Below are 16,426 nucleotides of genomic sequence, written 5' to 3' on the forward strand. Positions count from 1 at the left end.
TACATTGTATGTGAAGCACTCTTACCTTGTAATCCTCTAGGGCTTTGACAAAACTGGCAGGATTAAACTTGGGCAAGGTGACATTGTGGATGCCGAGTGACACAGTGAGGTTGAGGATGATGTTGAAGCCGTAGATGTGGTAGAAGGGCAGGATGCTCAGCACCACCTCTTGGTAGCTGTCTGCAACAGAGTCAACATGCAGCTCAAAACACAGAGAAAAGAATTCATTACTCAGATACAACTACATCCACTTCTATAAATTAGAGAAAAAGGCAGTAACTCAGGGAAATAAGCACTTTGAATTGTTGGTGTTCTGCAGCATCAGTTAATTTTGTGAATGATATATTCTTTCTGAAAGAATACCTCTCAGTTGCTGTAAATAATATTATAGCCTAGATGATGTTGGGTCTTAGCCCAACAGAAGAGAGATTCAGTTTAGATTATTTCATAGTACTGCTCTGATCCAGTGATGTATGTAAACACCATGGTGAGATTTTATAAACCATTCATGATATACATTTACAATACAGGGTTATTCATAAGTACCTCCAGAGTTTCAGAAGATGACTCATGAAAACTATGGCGTGCAGCAAAATGACAAATACCAATGGGTAGAGTATATCTCAGCATTTCACTCTGACATATGCATCACGGTGTACTTTCAGAGCACACTAGAAGGGGGCAGGCATACCAGAACATTGTAGACAAATCATTCACTAGGTGTTGTCACATCAAAATATTATGTTGGTGCATAAGTTTGTAGCATTTTTGTTTCGAATGTTGGTATTCTGGTTGCTATGGCTTTATTGATCAACTGTCATTTTTTATTTGTTGATCACTGTTACTATTTGAGTTTATGTATTGTCATTTTGTCATTTGGAGATACTGAGTGGAGCTGTGAATACTGTAAAATGGAGTGCCAAGTGGTGAAATCAGAACATTTCCAATGAATTCTTCTGTTTGACTTCAACAGAGGGGTGACAGCAGCGGAGGCAGCCAGACGCATTTGTAATGTGTATGGGGATAAACCGTTGCACAGAGCATAGAGATAAAATAGTTTTCTCTTTTTCAGGAGGATCAGTCTGACATTAGTGGCTCTCCAAATTCAGGAAGACTATTGGAATCTGATGAAATTCATTTACACACATTAATCCACAATGACCCATGTCAGTGTACCCAAGAACGGGCAACTTTGATGAACCGTGACCATTCTACCATTTTGTGACATTTGCATGCAATGGGAAAGGTTCAAAAATTGAGTGTACGGGCAACGCGTGCTCTAACCCAAAATCACAAAAATTAGTGAGTGCATCTCTACTTGTTCATCATCAATTGGTTCCTAAACACTCCTGATGATTCCTCTCCTGAGTCATTACTTATTATCAGAAATTGTGTCTTTATGCTGACGTAAGGAAAAGAAAAGAATGGTTGAACCCAAACAAAGCAGCGACCTCCTGGTACAAAGACCTGCGTGCATCCACAATAGGTAATGTTATGCATCTCGTGGAACAGCATTGGTGTGGTGTACCATGAATTACTTCAGTGAGGTGTAACCACCACTGCTAACATTTGCTGTCAACAACTGAGACATATTATAGAGACAATCTAAGAACAACAACCAGGAAGACTGCATAAAGTGATGCCACTAAGGAGACTGCCTACACTATGGCTGTCCGTCCTCTTTTAGAATAATGCTGCACAGTGTGGGAGTACATTGAAAAAGTTCAAAGAAGGGCAGCACATTTTGTATTATTGCAAAATAGGGGAGAGAGTGTCACTGAAATTATACAAGATTTAGGGTGGACATAATTAAAACAAAGGCATTTTTCATTGCAGCAGAATCTTCTCATGAAATTCCAATCACCAGCTTTCTCCTCTGAATGTGAAAATATTTTGTTGACACTGTCCTACATGAGAAATGATCACTGTGATAAAATAACGGAAATCAGAGCTAATACGGAAAGATATAGGTGTTCATTCTTTTTGCACACTATATGAGATTGGAATAAAAGAGAGTTGTGAAGTGGTTCAATAAGCTCTCTGCCAGGCACCTAAATGTGATTTGCAGAGTATCCATGTAGATGCAGATGTACTCTATGATAAGGTCTGCCCACATTTTGATAGACTGTCAAAAAACACTGTGTAGGAGTTGGGTTGGGAAGTCATGCTACACCCACGTCATTCACCTGACCTTGCACTCTCAGATTTCTCTTTTCTGCTCTCTATCAAATAACATTCAAGGAACTCCGTTTCTGCACGAAAATGTGCTCCAAACATGGCTTGATGAGTCCTTCACCTCACAACCACGTGGTTTCTATAATCGTAGAATCAAAAAGCTACCCCAGCATTGGTAGACTTTTGTAAATAGTGAAGTAGAATATATCATTGATGACTAAAGTCTCTGTTATGTGTATATGTTTTGTTCATTTAAGTTAAGGGAAAAACAGTATGAACTTATGCACCAACCTAATAGTTCACACATAGGCAATGCAACATAATGCAATGAAGATATTTCCAAAATGCATTGCTGTTGTAGCAAAAGCAATTTCAATCAATTTCAAGCATGTATTGATGTCTCCTACATCACAAACTGTTTCCATATTTAACACCTGTGATGTGTGTTAAGAACTTGGAGATATGCTCTATGTACTGATGTGCATTGATTTTCTCTAATCTTAATTTTTGTGCAAATTTCTTTTGAAACTTCAGAGATGCTTATGGACAGCACTGTGTGTCTGTTGCAGCCTTTGACAGAAATAGTAACACTCATTCTTAGTACAAAGTAGGTAAAGTGATGCATCGTAGCCTCATACATGAGTCTTGTACAAGTATGTATAAGCTACTTAGCATGAAGTGTGCAGTGATGTGTACATTGTGATATTATTCCCCAAATTAATGTTCATTGCTATGGAAAAGTATTTGAAAGAGAATAAGTTTGTCACATTTACTATAGCTTTTCCTGCAAAATTTTTTGAGATGAAACTGCATAAAAGACGAATATTAATGGGAAATACTGTCGATTTTGATGTTACTTGTTGCTTGCGTACTTCTGGTAAAATATATGGAATAAATCTGTAAAATGTGACTCTTGTATACCAACTCATTCAAAATTTATATACTGTATAGACATTTGCATACATGTTCTCAACATGATCAAAATTTAGTTCATAACAATGGATAGAAACATTGTGATGTCTTGGTTTTGATTTGTAGTTAATTGAATATAGAATTATTGATCATAAACACAGAAAAATGAATGAAATGTTAAATTAAAATAATTGTATTTTACTAAAACAAATATATGTACTTATTTTCTTTTTTAGGTAGCAGCCAACATTTTTGACTGTGATATCCTCATATTCCCGTGAAGACATAAGTCAGCTGATACAGCAGTGTGGTAAAGTGGTTCTCAAAAACTTGTCACTTTATATTTTGCTAGGACTGATTAGTTCAGTTGACTGATAATATTGTTAAACGGAATCCCCGGTTACTTCCAAATCTGAAGGCAGCACCACCAATGAAGTACAGCACTTAGAACTGAAAGCATACTTATTTCTGACACCAATATATAGCCACAACAGAACAGGCAATTCAAACATGCCACTCAGTTATGCTAATCATCACACTATACTGATCATAGAATTGCTTTCGCTCCTCGAGAAACAGTGACCCACTGTTTCAGAGGTTCTTACTGGAACCAACTATAGCACTCTGGATCTAAATCTTGTCAATAGCAATCTCTATGGAGGTGCTGCTAGATCCTTGCACTCTGGTCATGTTGTTACATCCTCTTCACTATTATGAGCATAGAAATAAACCCCTCATATTAAAGCTTCATGATCATCAAGTGGGTCTTCAGTTTCCTTGCACCTCCCATCACTAACCTGCACCTCTGGACTGTAGTAGGGATTCATACATAGGACATGGATGACATCTCTGCCCTTTTGTCTTCTTCATGTAGGGTTATAATTCTTGACTACGTGTGTGATGTCTAACAAGTAATGAATGATATGATACGGTCCAAAGTAGTGCTTTACTAACTTTTCTAATAGTCCTACTTTCTGCACAGACATAAAAGGCCATACCAAGTCCCCCAGGGTATATCTCACTAGCTGGTACTTGGCATTCTAGTACACTCAGTTTTTCTCCTGGTCATTTAAGATCCACATGCGAGACAGCTGTCTTGCTTCTTTGGTCATGGTGGTAAGATGATTCACTTACTCAGCTGAACATCTTCCAGCTGAAATGGGAATAGTGTTTCACTTGTCATTTATGCCTCACGATCAAGGAGCAGAAAAAAGGGCATTTGTCTCTAGTGTCTTGCTTTGCTGGATTGCATGCAAATGTCATAATGGACAGTACTGTGCCCCAGTCTCTCTGCTTGACATCAGTGTACATTTAAAACATATCTGCAAATACCTTATTAAATCATTCTGCGAGGCCAGTTGTCCGTGGCAGATAGACAGTTGCCATCATATTAAGTTACCCCTGACACTATTGTTGACTGGAAAACGTTTCCACAATCAGTGATCATGACTGGAGTTCTCCTTGCTTCAAAATGATGTCTTCTACAAACAACTTTGTAATTTATGTGGCTTTGGCATCCAGCATAGCTTTAGTGACATCATAGTGTGTGAGGTTGGCTGTATAGACCGCTATCCGATGACTCCCATTTGTTGACTTTTGAATTCTCTCCAAGAGTTTGAGTCCAATTGGGTGGAATGGGACTATTGCAGGTGGAATGAGTACCAGACACCCCAGGGTTGATTGTAGCATGTGATTCCATCATTAGCATTCCATACAGCAGTTCACATAGTTTCTAATGTATTGGTAGAGATCTGGCCAGTAACACCTGTGTCTGATCCTGTCTATAGTCTTCACAAATCTCAACTGAACAGATGGTGGAGTACTGTGTAAATACAGCACGATAACTTGCCATAGATGAGCTGGGATGACAAGAAACCATTTCCGCCCCATTGGATCATAGTTCCTCATATACAGGGCTCCATTAATTAATTGGAACTCTTCTTTGGTCAGTTTCTCCTCCATCATTTTCAGCAGTGCTGCATCTCGTCTCTCTTCAGCAGCAATTTAATGCAGTGATGACTGCGACTCCATCCACACTGCTGCGTTCTGCCAAAGGATACCTCGAAAGGCAGTTGGGGTCCTCGTGTTTGCATGTACTTTTGTATACCATTGTGACATCATACTCCTGAAGCCTCAGAGCCCGTCTCACTGAACAACTTGACAGATCCTTCAAGCTAATCGCCAGTAGAGAACGGTGATCAGTCACAATGGAGCAAACCATTCAGCACACAGTACTGAATGTCGTGTTCTGCAGCAGAGGACAGGACCCCTTACATGTTCCCAAGTTGACACAAAAATATCGTCAATTATCATTATAGTGGACATAGGGTCATAATAATTGGACCGTCGATCAATGAAACTGTGTTGCCTCGCGGATGAATCCCGTTTATTGTTAAACCAGGTCGATGGTCGCGTCCAGATTCACAGCCATCCAGGAGAGTGGCTGGTCGAAACATGCAGTACCCCACAGAAGCAGCTGGTGGGAGCATTGTTATGTTATGGGGAATATTTCCTCGGCTTCCATTGGATCTGCAGTGGCAATCGAAGGCACCGTGAGAGTGTGGACTATGTGAACATTATTTGGGACCACCTGGAATCACTTATGCTTGATATCTTCCTCGACAGTGATGGCATCTTCCAACAGGATAACTGTTGATGTGACAAGGTCTGAATCACGCTGCAGTGACGAGCGCGACAGAGAACTCACATTAATGCTTTGGCCATAAAATTCGGCTTATCTGGATCTGGTGAAACTCAGCTGGGATGCTGTCTGGTGCAAGCTCCACGCGCACAAACCAACTGCCCATAAACTACGGGCAGATTGTTGCCTGTGCATCATCATCCAGCAAGGAAGAACTACAGAAGGCTATAAAACAAAGGAAAAATAGCAAATCAGCTGGCTTGGATGATATACGAACCGGGCACATACACTTTGGCTTAAATACACTACTGGCCATTAAAATTGCTACACAACGAAGATGACGTCCTACAGACGCGAAATTTCGCCGACAGGAAGAAGATGCTGTGATTTGCAAATGATTAGCTTTTCAGAGCATTCACACAAGGTTAGCGCCGGTGGCGACAGCTACAACCTGCTGACGTGAGGAAAGTTTCCAACCGATTTCTCATACACAGACAGCAATTGACCGGCGTTGCCTGGTGAAATTTGTTGTGATGCCTCGTGTACGGGGAAGAAATGCGTACCATCACGTTTCCGACTTTGATAAAGGTCGGATTGTAGCCTGTCGCGATTGCGGTTTATCGTATCGCGACATTGCTGCTTGCGTTGGTCGAGATCCAATTACTGTTAGCAGAATATGGAATCGGTGGGTTCAGGAGGGTAATACGGAACGCCGTGCTGGATCCCAACGGCCTCGTATCACTAGCAGTCGAGATGACAGGCATCTTATCCGCATGGCTGTAACGGATCGTGCAGCCACGTCTCGATCCCTGAGTCAACAGATGGGGACGTTTGCAAGACAATAACCATTCGCACGAACAGTTCGACGGCGTTTGCAGCAGCATGGAGTATCAGCTCGGAGCCCTTGGCTGCCGTTATCCTTGACGCTGCATCACAGACAGGAGCCCCTGCGTTGGTGTACTCAACGACGAACCTGGGTGCACGAATGGCAAAACGTCATTTTTTCGGATGAATCCAGGTTCTGTTTACAGCATCATGATGGTCGCATCCGTGTTTGGCGACATCGCGGTGAATCCACATTGGAAGTGCGTATTCGTCATCGCCATACTGGCATATCACCCGGCGTTATAGTATGGGGTGCCATTGCTTACATGTATTGACGGTAGTTTGAACATTGGACGTTACATTTCAGATGTGTTACGACCCGTGGCTCTACCCTTCATTCGATCCCTGAAAAACCCTACATTTCAGCAGGATAATGCACGACCGCATGTTGCACGTCCTGTACGGGCCTTTCTGGATACAGAAAATGTTCGACTGCTGCCCTCGCCAGCACATTCTCCAGATCTCTCACCAACTGAAAACGTCTGGTCAATGGTGGCCGAGCAACTGGCTCGTCACAATACGCCAGTCACTACTCTTGACGAACTGTGGTATCATGTTGAAGCTGCATGGGCAGCTGTACCTGTATACACCATCCAAGCGGTTTGACTCAATGCCCAGCCGTATCAAGGCCGTTATTACGGCCAGAGGTGGTTGTTCTGGGTAGTGATTTCTCAAGATCTATGCACCCAAATTGCGTGAAAATGTAATCACATGTCAGTTCTAGTATAATATATTTGTCCAATGAATACCCGTTTATCATCTGCATTTCTTCTTGGTGTAGCAATTTTAATGGCCAGTAGTGTGCAAAGAAATGGTTCAAATGGCTCTGAGCACTATGGGACTTAACATCTGAGGTTTAGAACTACTTAAACCTAAGTAACCAAAGGACATAGCACACATCGAAGCCCGAGGCAGGATTCGAACCTACGACCATAGCAGTCGACAGTGGCCGGCCAAAGAAATGGATTCTCCAACTTTTCGATAACTGTGTAAGCAGAAACCAAATTCCAAACATATAGCGGAAGAATCGACTGATTGCTTTGCTCAAACCTGGCAAAGAAGGGAATGATCCAAAGAATTTTAGATCAGTTACACTACTTCGTCTTTTTTACAAAATGCTGGAAAGACTATTTTTAATTGCCTATCACCTGCAATTGGCCCCTCACTTGTATCTCAGAAATCTGGATTTCGTCCAGGTAAAAGCTGTACTGGACAATTGCTAAAACTCACACAGTTTATAGAAGATGGCTTTGAAGCTCGGAAGGTGACAGTAGTGGCATTTGTTGACTTTTCGGCGGCGTATGATACCATTAGTCACCAGCTACTACTAGTCAAGGTCTACAATCTGACCAAAGGTTTTAGGTCTAACCAGACGCATCGCCTCCCTTCTGCAGAATCGCAGGTCCTTCGTCGACTTTCAAGGACAGCGTAGTCGATGGATACTACAGAAGAATGGCCTCCCACAAGGAAGTGTTTTGGCTCCAATTCTGTTTAATATATACGCGAATGACCAACCGATATCCCCAAACACCAAGAGCTTCTTAAATGCTGACGACCTCGCTCTAGCCACCTACAGCACAGATTTTGGATCAGTGGACAACAGCCTCACGAATGCCCTTGAAGATCTATCCAGATACTACAACGCAAACCAGCTTAAACCAAACCCTTCAAAGACCCAAGTGTGTGCTTTTCATTTGAGAAACAAGGAAGCCACTCGTAAGCTGAAAATAGTGTGATTGGGGGTCGAACTGAAACACTACGAGACTCCAAAATACCTAGGAGTGACACCTGACAGATCTCTAACTTTCAAAAAACACTGCATGAAATCCAAGTCGAAAGTTTCCACCAGGAACAGTCTCCTACGAAAACTGGCCGGATCACAGTGGGGTAGTCAGCCTGAAACAATCCGAACATCTGCATTGGCACTACGCTATTCTGCGGCAGAGTGTGCCTGTCATGTTTGGTATAATTCAACTCATGCCAAACAGGTTGATGTAGCTTTCAACGAAATCTGCAAAATTATAACACGTTGCTTGAAATCCACTCCAGTCGAATGGCTTTACAACCTCGCAGCAATAGCACCACCAACTGTTCGAAGAGAGATAGCTGCGAACAAGGAAAGGAAGGCAGTGGAACAGGAAATTACCCACCCTTTGTGTGGGTGTGAAACGCATATGCAACGACTGAAGTCGAGGAACTTAGAACCACTGCTGAACAAGCTAGGTTACAACTAAGGAGGGCTATGACCTACCTTCCACCTAGTTGGAAAAGAGTTGTTGAAGCTTTACCTCCAGGCCATGAAGGGGAATGGACAACTTGGAAGTCCCTGAATAGACTGAGATCCGGATTGGAAGATCAAAAGTTAACTTGGCAAGATGGGGCTACACTGATCCAAATGATATTCTGTGAGGAGAACAACAAACAGTTTGACACATGCTTCACTGTCGATTGTGCCCAGTCTCCTGTACAGAAGATGATCTTCAACAAGCAACAGAAAATGCACTGGAAGTGGCCAAGTTTTCGTCAGAAGTAATTAAATCGTAAGTGTGTAAAATGTATGTACATGTACCTGTACGTTTCTGAGACGAGAACAAAAAAGATAGGCATCTGGTGGCACAAACCTCTGGAAACCTATCAAGTACTTGTTGAATCCATGCCAAACGGTACCATTTCTGAATTGCGTTCCAGACGTGGACCAATACGCTTTTAAGTAAGTGGTCATAAAGTTTTGGCTCATCAGTGTACCTGCATGTGGATACTTGGTATAGAAGAGACATTACCAGATTGAACTTGTTATTCTCATATTGGCCCAGCACCTGGTGTGATGGTGTGGTGTACTGATGGGTGCACAACGCGACCATTGCTGGTCGTCACGGCCCGTCCTTTGGGCAGCAAGAGCTACAATTGCGACGTGTTGAGACCAGTTGCCGTGCTCTATCTGTGAGGTTTCCTTGATATTATCTTCCAACAAGATAACGTACGACAGCATGCTGTCTCACGGGGTCCTGACCCACCGTGATAAAGAGAGTGTTGGTTAGCTGCTCTGGCCAGCACATTCTCCATATCTCTCACCCACTGAAAGCATCCAGTCATGGGTTGCAGAGAGACTGGCTCAACACCGTTTGCCAGCCACCACAGTCGATGAACTCTGGCACTGTGTTCAAGCTTCAAGCAGTACAGAATGACATACTCATATCTGTCCTCCAAGCTCAGTTTGACTCTATGCTCAGTCGTGTTTGAGCCGTGGTTTGCTTTCCAAGCTGGTAGCAGCTCTGTGCACTAAATTTCACACGCTGTGTATCCTAATATCACTTACTGCTTTAATCGTGTATTCTTCCTGCTACTCTGTGTAGAAGTTCGTTATTTATCGTCTTACCTGATCTGCGATTTTAACGCCCAGTAATTTCCTTCACCGTACCTGTTATTGACACACCGGCTTACTGTCCGCTGCTTCGCTCCCACAGACTGTATTGCCCTCAGAGACTCTTTTGTTTTTATTTAATTGAATTATATGTTGTTCACAAATTTCAACACATTCTATGCTATTAACTCTAATTAAGGCTTTATAAGCATGATTTTTTCCGAATGCACTTCTGACCAAAAAAACTTTCGCCCACTATTTTACAACCCGTGAGATAAAATTTCCAAAGATACTGAAACTCGTATTTCCCTTTTTCTGACCGAGAAACCACATACCAATTTTCGGAGATCTAGCTCATAAATTGCCTTGATAGCGACATTTTTCAGAAAAATCCTTCATCCCCTATTTCACCCCCCTGTGGTTGGAATTTCGAAAAACCCCTTTTTAAATGACTCCTGCACTATAAGATCAGCACCTTCTCTAAATTTCAAGCTTCTACCATTAGCGGTTTGGACTGGGCGATGATGAGTCAGTCAGTCAGTCAATCTGGACACTGCCTTTCGTACACTGTGTGGTCAAAAGTATCCGAACACCTGGCTGAAAAGAGTTACAAGTTAGTGGCGCCCTCCATGGGTAATGCTGGAATTCAGTATGGTGTTGGCCCACCCTTAGCCTTGATGACAGCTTCCACTCTCGGAGGCATAGGTTCAGTGACGTCTTGGAAGGTTTCTTGGTAAATGGCAGCCCATTGTTCATGGAGTGCTGCACTGAGGAGAGGTATCGATGTCGGTCGGTGAGGCCTGGCACGAAGTCGGCGTTCCAAAACATTCCAAAGGTGTTCTACAGGATACAGGCCAGAACTCTGTGCAGGCCAGTCCATTACAGGGATGTTATTCCCGTGTAACCACTCCGCCACAGGCCGTGCATTATGAAAAGGTGCTCGATCGTGTTGAAAGATGCAGTCGCCATACCCAAATTGCTCTTCAACAGTGGGAAGCAAGAAGGTGCTTAAAACATTAATGTAGGTCTGTGCTGTGATAGTGCCATTCAAAATAACAAGGGGTGCAAGCCCCCACCATGAAAAATACGACCACACCATAACACCACCACCTCCGAATTTCACTGTTGGCACTACACACGTTGGCAGATGACGTTTACCGGGCATTCGTCATACCCACACCCTGCCATTGGATGGCCACATTGTGTACACTGATTCGTGACTCCACACAACGTTTTTCCACTGTTCCGTTGTACAATGTTTACTTTGGAATTCCTGTGTGATGGTCTGGATAGATGTCTGCCTATTACACATTACGACCCTCTTCAACTGTCAGCAGCGTGTCAGTGAACAGACGAGGTCGGCCTGTACGCTTTTGTGCTGCGCGTGTCCCTTCACGGTTCCACTTCACTATCACACCGGAAACACTGGACTTAGGGATGTTTAGAAGTGGGAAATCTCACGTACAGACGTATGACACAAGTGACACCCAATCATCTGACCACGTTCCAAGTCCGTGAGATCCACGGAGCGGCCCATTCTGCTCTCTCACGATGTCTAGTGACTACTGACAAGGGAACCTCCCCATCGCACCCCCCTCAGATTTAGTTATAAGTTGGCACAGTGGATAGGCCTTGAAAAACTGAACACAGATCAATTGAGAAAACAGGAAGAATTTGTGTGGAACTGTGAAAAAATAAGCAAAATATACAAACTGAGTAGTCCATGGGCGACATAAGCAACATCAAGGACACTCGGAACGCAGGAGCGCCGTGGTCTCGTGGTAACGTGAGCAGCTGCGGAACGTAAGGTCCTTCGTTCAAATCTTCCATCGTGTGAAAAGTTTAATTTTTTTATTTTCAGTTTATGTGAAAAACTATTATGTTTTCATCACTTTTTTGGGAGTGATTATCACATCCACAAGAAAACCTAAATCGGGCAAGGTAGAAGAATCTTTTTACCCATTCGCCAAGTGTACAAGTTAGGTGGGTCGACAACATATTCCTGTCATGTGACGCACATGCAGTCACCAGTGTCGTATAGAATATATCAGATGTATTCTCCTGTGGAGGAATCGGTTGACTTATGACCTTTCGATCAAATGTTTCCGATTGGAGAGGCACGTCCTTTCGTCTACTAATCGCACGGTTTTGCGATGCGGTCGCAAAACACAGACACTAAACTTATTACAGTGAACGGAGACGTCAATGAACGAACGGACAGATGATAACTATGCAAAAATAAAGAAAGTAAAGTTTTTCACTCTAGGGAAGACTTGAACCAAGGACCTCTCGTTCTGCAGCGGCTCACGCTATCACGGGACCACAGCACTCCTATGCTCACGTTCTCCTTGATTTTGCCTATGTGACCCATGGACTACTCAGTTTGTATATTTTGCTTATTTTTTCACAGTTCCACACAACTTCTTCCTGTTTTCTCAATTGATCTGTGTTCAGTTTATCAAGGCCTATCCACTGTGCCAAGTTATAACTAAATCTGAGGGGGGTGCGATGGGGAGGTTCGCTTGTGAGGTTGCTGATATCGAGTACTTGGCAGTAGGTGGCAGCACAATGCATCTAACATGAAAAACGTTGTTTTTGGGGGTGACCGGATACTTCTGATCACATAGTCTATGTGGAGAAAACCAGCACGGATTTGTGTGTGTTGTGACACTCAACAGGGTGTTTAGTTACACGAATGAATTAGTGCTGGCAGGTGATCTCAAGTTGGTGGCATATTTTTACATTGTCAGGCGACTTTTGATAGGATGTCTCACAAGCGATTTGTGATCATATTGTGTGCCTGTCGACTATTGTCTCAGTGGTGTGGCTGCATTAGTGTGTTCCTTTCAGAAAGGTCACAGTCCATAGTAATTGACAATAAATCGCCTAGTGAAACAGAAGTAATATATAGGGACCCTAATGATGTTCTATACTATTACAAATCTACATAAATGACTTAGGCGGCAATTTGAGCAACTTTCTTATATTGTTTGCAGATGATGCTGTCGGTTATCATCTATTAAAGCCACCAGAAGATCAAAACAAATTGTAAAATTATTCAGGCAAGATATCAGTATCGTTAAAGTAGTGGTAATTTGCGCAAAACTATAAAAAGTTTGAATTTCTCAATAGGAGTAGTGGAGTAATTAAAAAATCCACTAAATTTCGTTTACACGGTATGCCACAGACACTTACAGGTTGTCGAATGACCTAAATACCTAGGAATTACAATTAAGAATAAATAAAAACTGAAACCATAAAACGAAAAAATAAATGTTGAGGGTAAGGTGAGAGCGAACCAAAGACTGTGTTTTATTGGTAGAGCACTTACAAGATACAATAAATTCTCTAAAGAGCCTACCTACACTACACTTGCACATCGTCTTCTGGAGTAGTAGTATGCGGTGTGGTATACTTACCAGATAGCATTAACGGAGTACACCGCGAAAATTCAGAAGAGCAACTCGTTTAATATCATTGCAAAATAGGGGAGAGACTGTCATGGGTATGGTAAGCGAGTTGGGGTGTCGATCGTCAGCCCAAAAGCTTTCCTTCGCGGTGAGGTCTTTTCGTCACAATTCAGCTACCAACTTTCTCCTTCGAATGCAAAAATACAGTACAGGGTGTTTCAAAAAGAGTAATCCAGTGTGGTACGTCTGTATTTCTAGAACTAACTAACGCGAATTCTTTACAGACGAATGGAAAAACTGGTAGAAGCCGACCTCGGGGAAGATCAGTCTGGATTCCGTAGAAATGTTGGAACACGTGAGGCAATACTGACCTTACTACTTATCTTAGAAGAAAAATTAAGGAAAGGCAAACCTACGTTTCTAGCATTTGTAGACTTAGAGAAAGCTTTTGACAATGTTGACTGGAATACTCTCTATCAAATTCTAAAGGTGGTAGGGGTAAAATACAGGGAGCGAAAGGCTATTTACAATTTGTACAGAAACCAGATGGCACGTATAAGAGTCGAGGGACACGAAAGGCAAGCAGTGGGTGGGAAGGGAGTGAGACAGGGTTGTAGCCTCTCCCCGATGTTATTCAGTCTGTATACTGAGCAAGCAGTAAAGGAAACAAAAGAAAAATTCGGAGTAGGTATTAAAATCCATGGAGAAGAAAAAAAACTTTGAGGTTCGCCGATGACATTGTAATTCTGTCAGAGACAGTAAAGGACTTGGAAGAGCAGTTGAACGGAATGGACAGTGTCTTGAAAGGAGGATATAGGATGAACATCAACAAAAGAAAAACGAGGATAATGGAATGTAGTCGAATTAAGTGGGGTGACGCTGAGGGAATTAGATTAGGAAATGAGACACTTAAAGTAGTAAAGGAGTTTTGCTATTTGGGGAGCAAAATAACTGATGATGGTCGAAATAGAGAGGATATAAAATGTAGACTGGCAATGGCAAGGAAAACGTTTCTGAAGAAGAGAAATTTGTTGACATCGAGTATAGATTTAAGTGTCAGGAAGTCGTTTCTGAAAGTATTTGTATGGAGTGTAGCCATGTATGGAAGTGAAACACGGACGATAAATAGTTTGGAGTAGAAGAGAATAGAAGCTTTCGAAATGTGGTGCTACAGAAGAATGCTGAAGATTAGATGGGTAGATCACATAACTAATGAGGAGGTATTGAATAGAATTGGGGAGAAGTGGAGTTTGTGGAACAACTTGACAAGAAGAAAGGACCGGTTGGTAAGACATGTTCTGAGGCATCAAGGGATCCCAAATTTACTATTGGAGGGCAGTGTGGAGGGTAAAAATCGTAGAGGGAGACCAAGAGATGAATACACTAAGCAGATTCAGAAGGATATAGGTTGCAGTAGGTACTGGGAGATGAAGAAGCTTGCACAGGATAGAGTAGCATGGAGAGCTGCATCAAACCAATCTCTGGACTGAAGACCACCACCACCATAACAACAACAACAACAACAATAAACATATACAACGAAGGGTTCAATATGCTGCTCATGAGATGGACGGCACCTATGAATGCAGTATTCAAATTGTTCTCAAACTGCAGCGAGTATGTGTTGAGTTACAGCTTCCACAGCTTTGCTGTTATGCGAAGTCTCAGTTCATTGCCAGAATGAGATTTTCACTCTGCAGCGGAGTGTGCGCTGATATGAAACTTCCTGGCAGATTAAAACTGTGAGCCCGAACGAGACTCGAACTCGGGACCTTTGCCTTTCGCGGGCAAGTGCTCTACCAACTGAGCTACCGAAGCACGACTCACGCCCGGTACTCACAGCTTTACTTCTGCCAGTACCTCGTCTCCTATCTTCCAAACTTTACAGAAGCTCTCCTGCGAACCTTGCAGGACTAGCACTCCTGAAAGAAAGGATATTGCGGAGACATGGCTTAGCCACAGCCTGGGGGATGTTTCCAGAATGAGATTTTCACTCTGCAGCGGAGTGTGCGCTGATATGAAACTTCCTGGCAGATTAAAACTGTGTGCCCGACCGAGACTCGAGCTCGGGACCTTTGCCTTTCGCGGGCGAGTGCTCTACCAACTGAGCTACCGAAGCACGACTCACGCCCGCTACTCACAGCTGGTAGAGCACTTGCCCGCGAAAGGCAAAGGTCCCGAGTTCGAGTCTCGGTCGGGCACACAGTTTTAATCTGCCAGGAAGTTTCTCAGTTCATTCATTGTAATTGGTAACGGAGGCACATAGACAGTGTCTTTTATAGGCCCCCACAAGAAATAATCACATACAGTTAGGTGCGGTGACCGTGGAGGCCAGTAATGTAAGGCTGAATCATTTGGTCCAGTGTGACCGAGCCATCATTCAGTAATTCTTTGATTTAAAAATTTCGCCGTTTCCAGATGGCAGTGGCGGTGCCCCATCCTATTGGTAAATGAAGTCATTCGAATCAGTCTCCAACTGTGAGAAAAGAAAGGTCTCAAGCATATCGAGATATGTGCTTCCTGTAACAGTCTTCTGGGCAAAGAAAAATGGACCGTACACCTTTTCCCGTGAAACTGCACAAAATACATTGAATTTTAGAGAGTCCATCTCATGTTGTACAAAAAAATGGCTCTGAGCACTATGGGACTCAACTGCTGTGGTCATAAGTCCCCTAGAACTTAGAACTACTTAAACCTAACTAACCTAAGGACATCACACACATCCATGCCCGAGGCAGGATTCGAACCTGCGACCGTAGCAGTCGCACGGTTCCGGACTGTGCGCCTAGAACCGTGAGACCACCGCGGCCGGCCCATGTTGTACAACTTTATGTGGTTGTTTGTACCCCATATTCTCATATTATGACGGTTCACTTTTCCATTTAAATGGAATGTTGCCTCATCACTAAACAGTAAGCCTGGAAGAAAACTTTCATGCTCCATCTTGCCAAGAACAAAATTCCAGAACTACACACATTGTTGTTTGCAACCTTCACGCCGAGCTTGCAGTGGCTGAATTTTGTACTGTTTCATGTGTAAGCG

The 16,426-nt window shown here is 42.9% G+C and overlaps 1 protein-coding gene across 1 annotated transcript in view; it reads right to left on the reverse strand.

Annotated features, from left to right (window-relative positions):
- LOC126210659 (probable 4-coumarate--CoA ligase 1) overlaps positions 1 to 16,426 on the reverse strand; it is a 505,973-nt gene that overhangs the window by 130,962 nt on the left and 358,585 nt on the right. The window contains exon 4 of the mRNA XM_049939990.1: positions 26 to 180. Within this exon, the coding sequence (XP_049795947.1) occupies positions 26 to 180 (155 nt within the window). The remainder of the gene's footprint in view (positions 1 to 25; positions 181 to 16,426) is intronic.

This window comes from Schistocerca nitens, chromosome 10, assembly GCF_023898315.1.
Source record: "Schistocerca nitens isolate TAMUIC-IGC-003100 chromosome 10, iqSchNite1.1, whole genome shotgun sequence".
Classification (NCBI taxonomy): Eukaryota; Metazoa; Arthropoda; class Insecta; order Orthoptera; family Acrididae; genus Schistocerca; species Schistocerca nitens.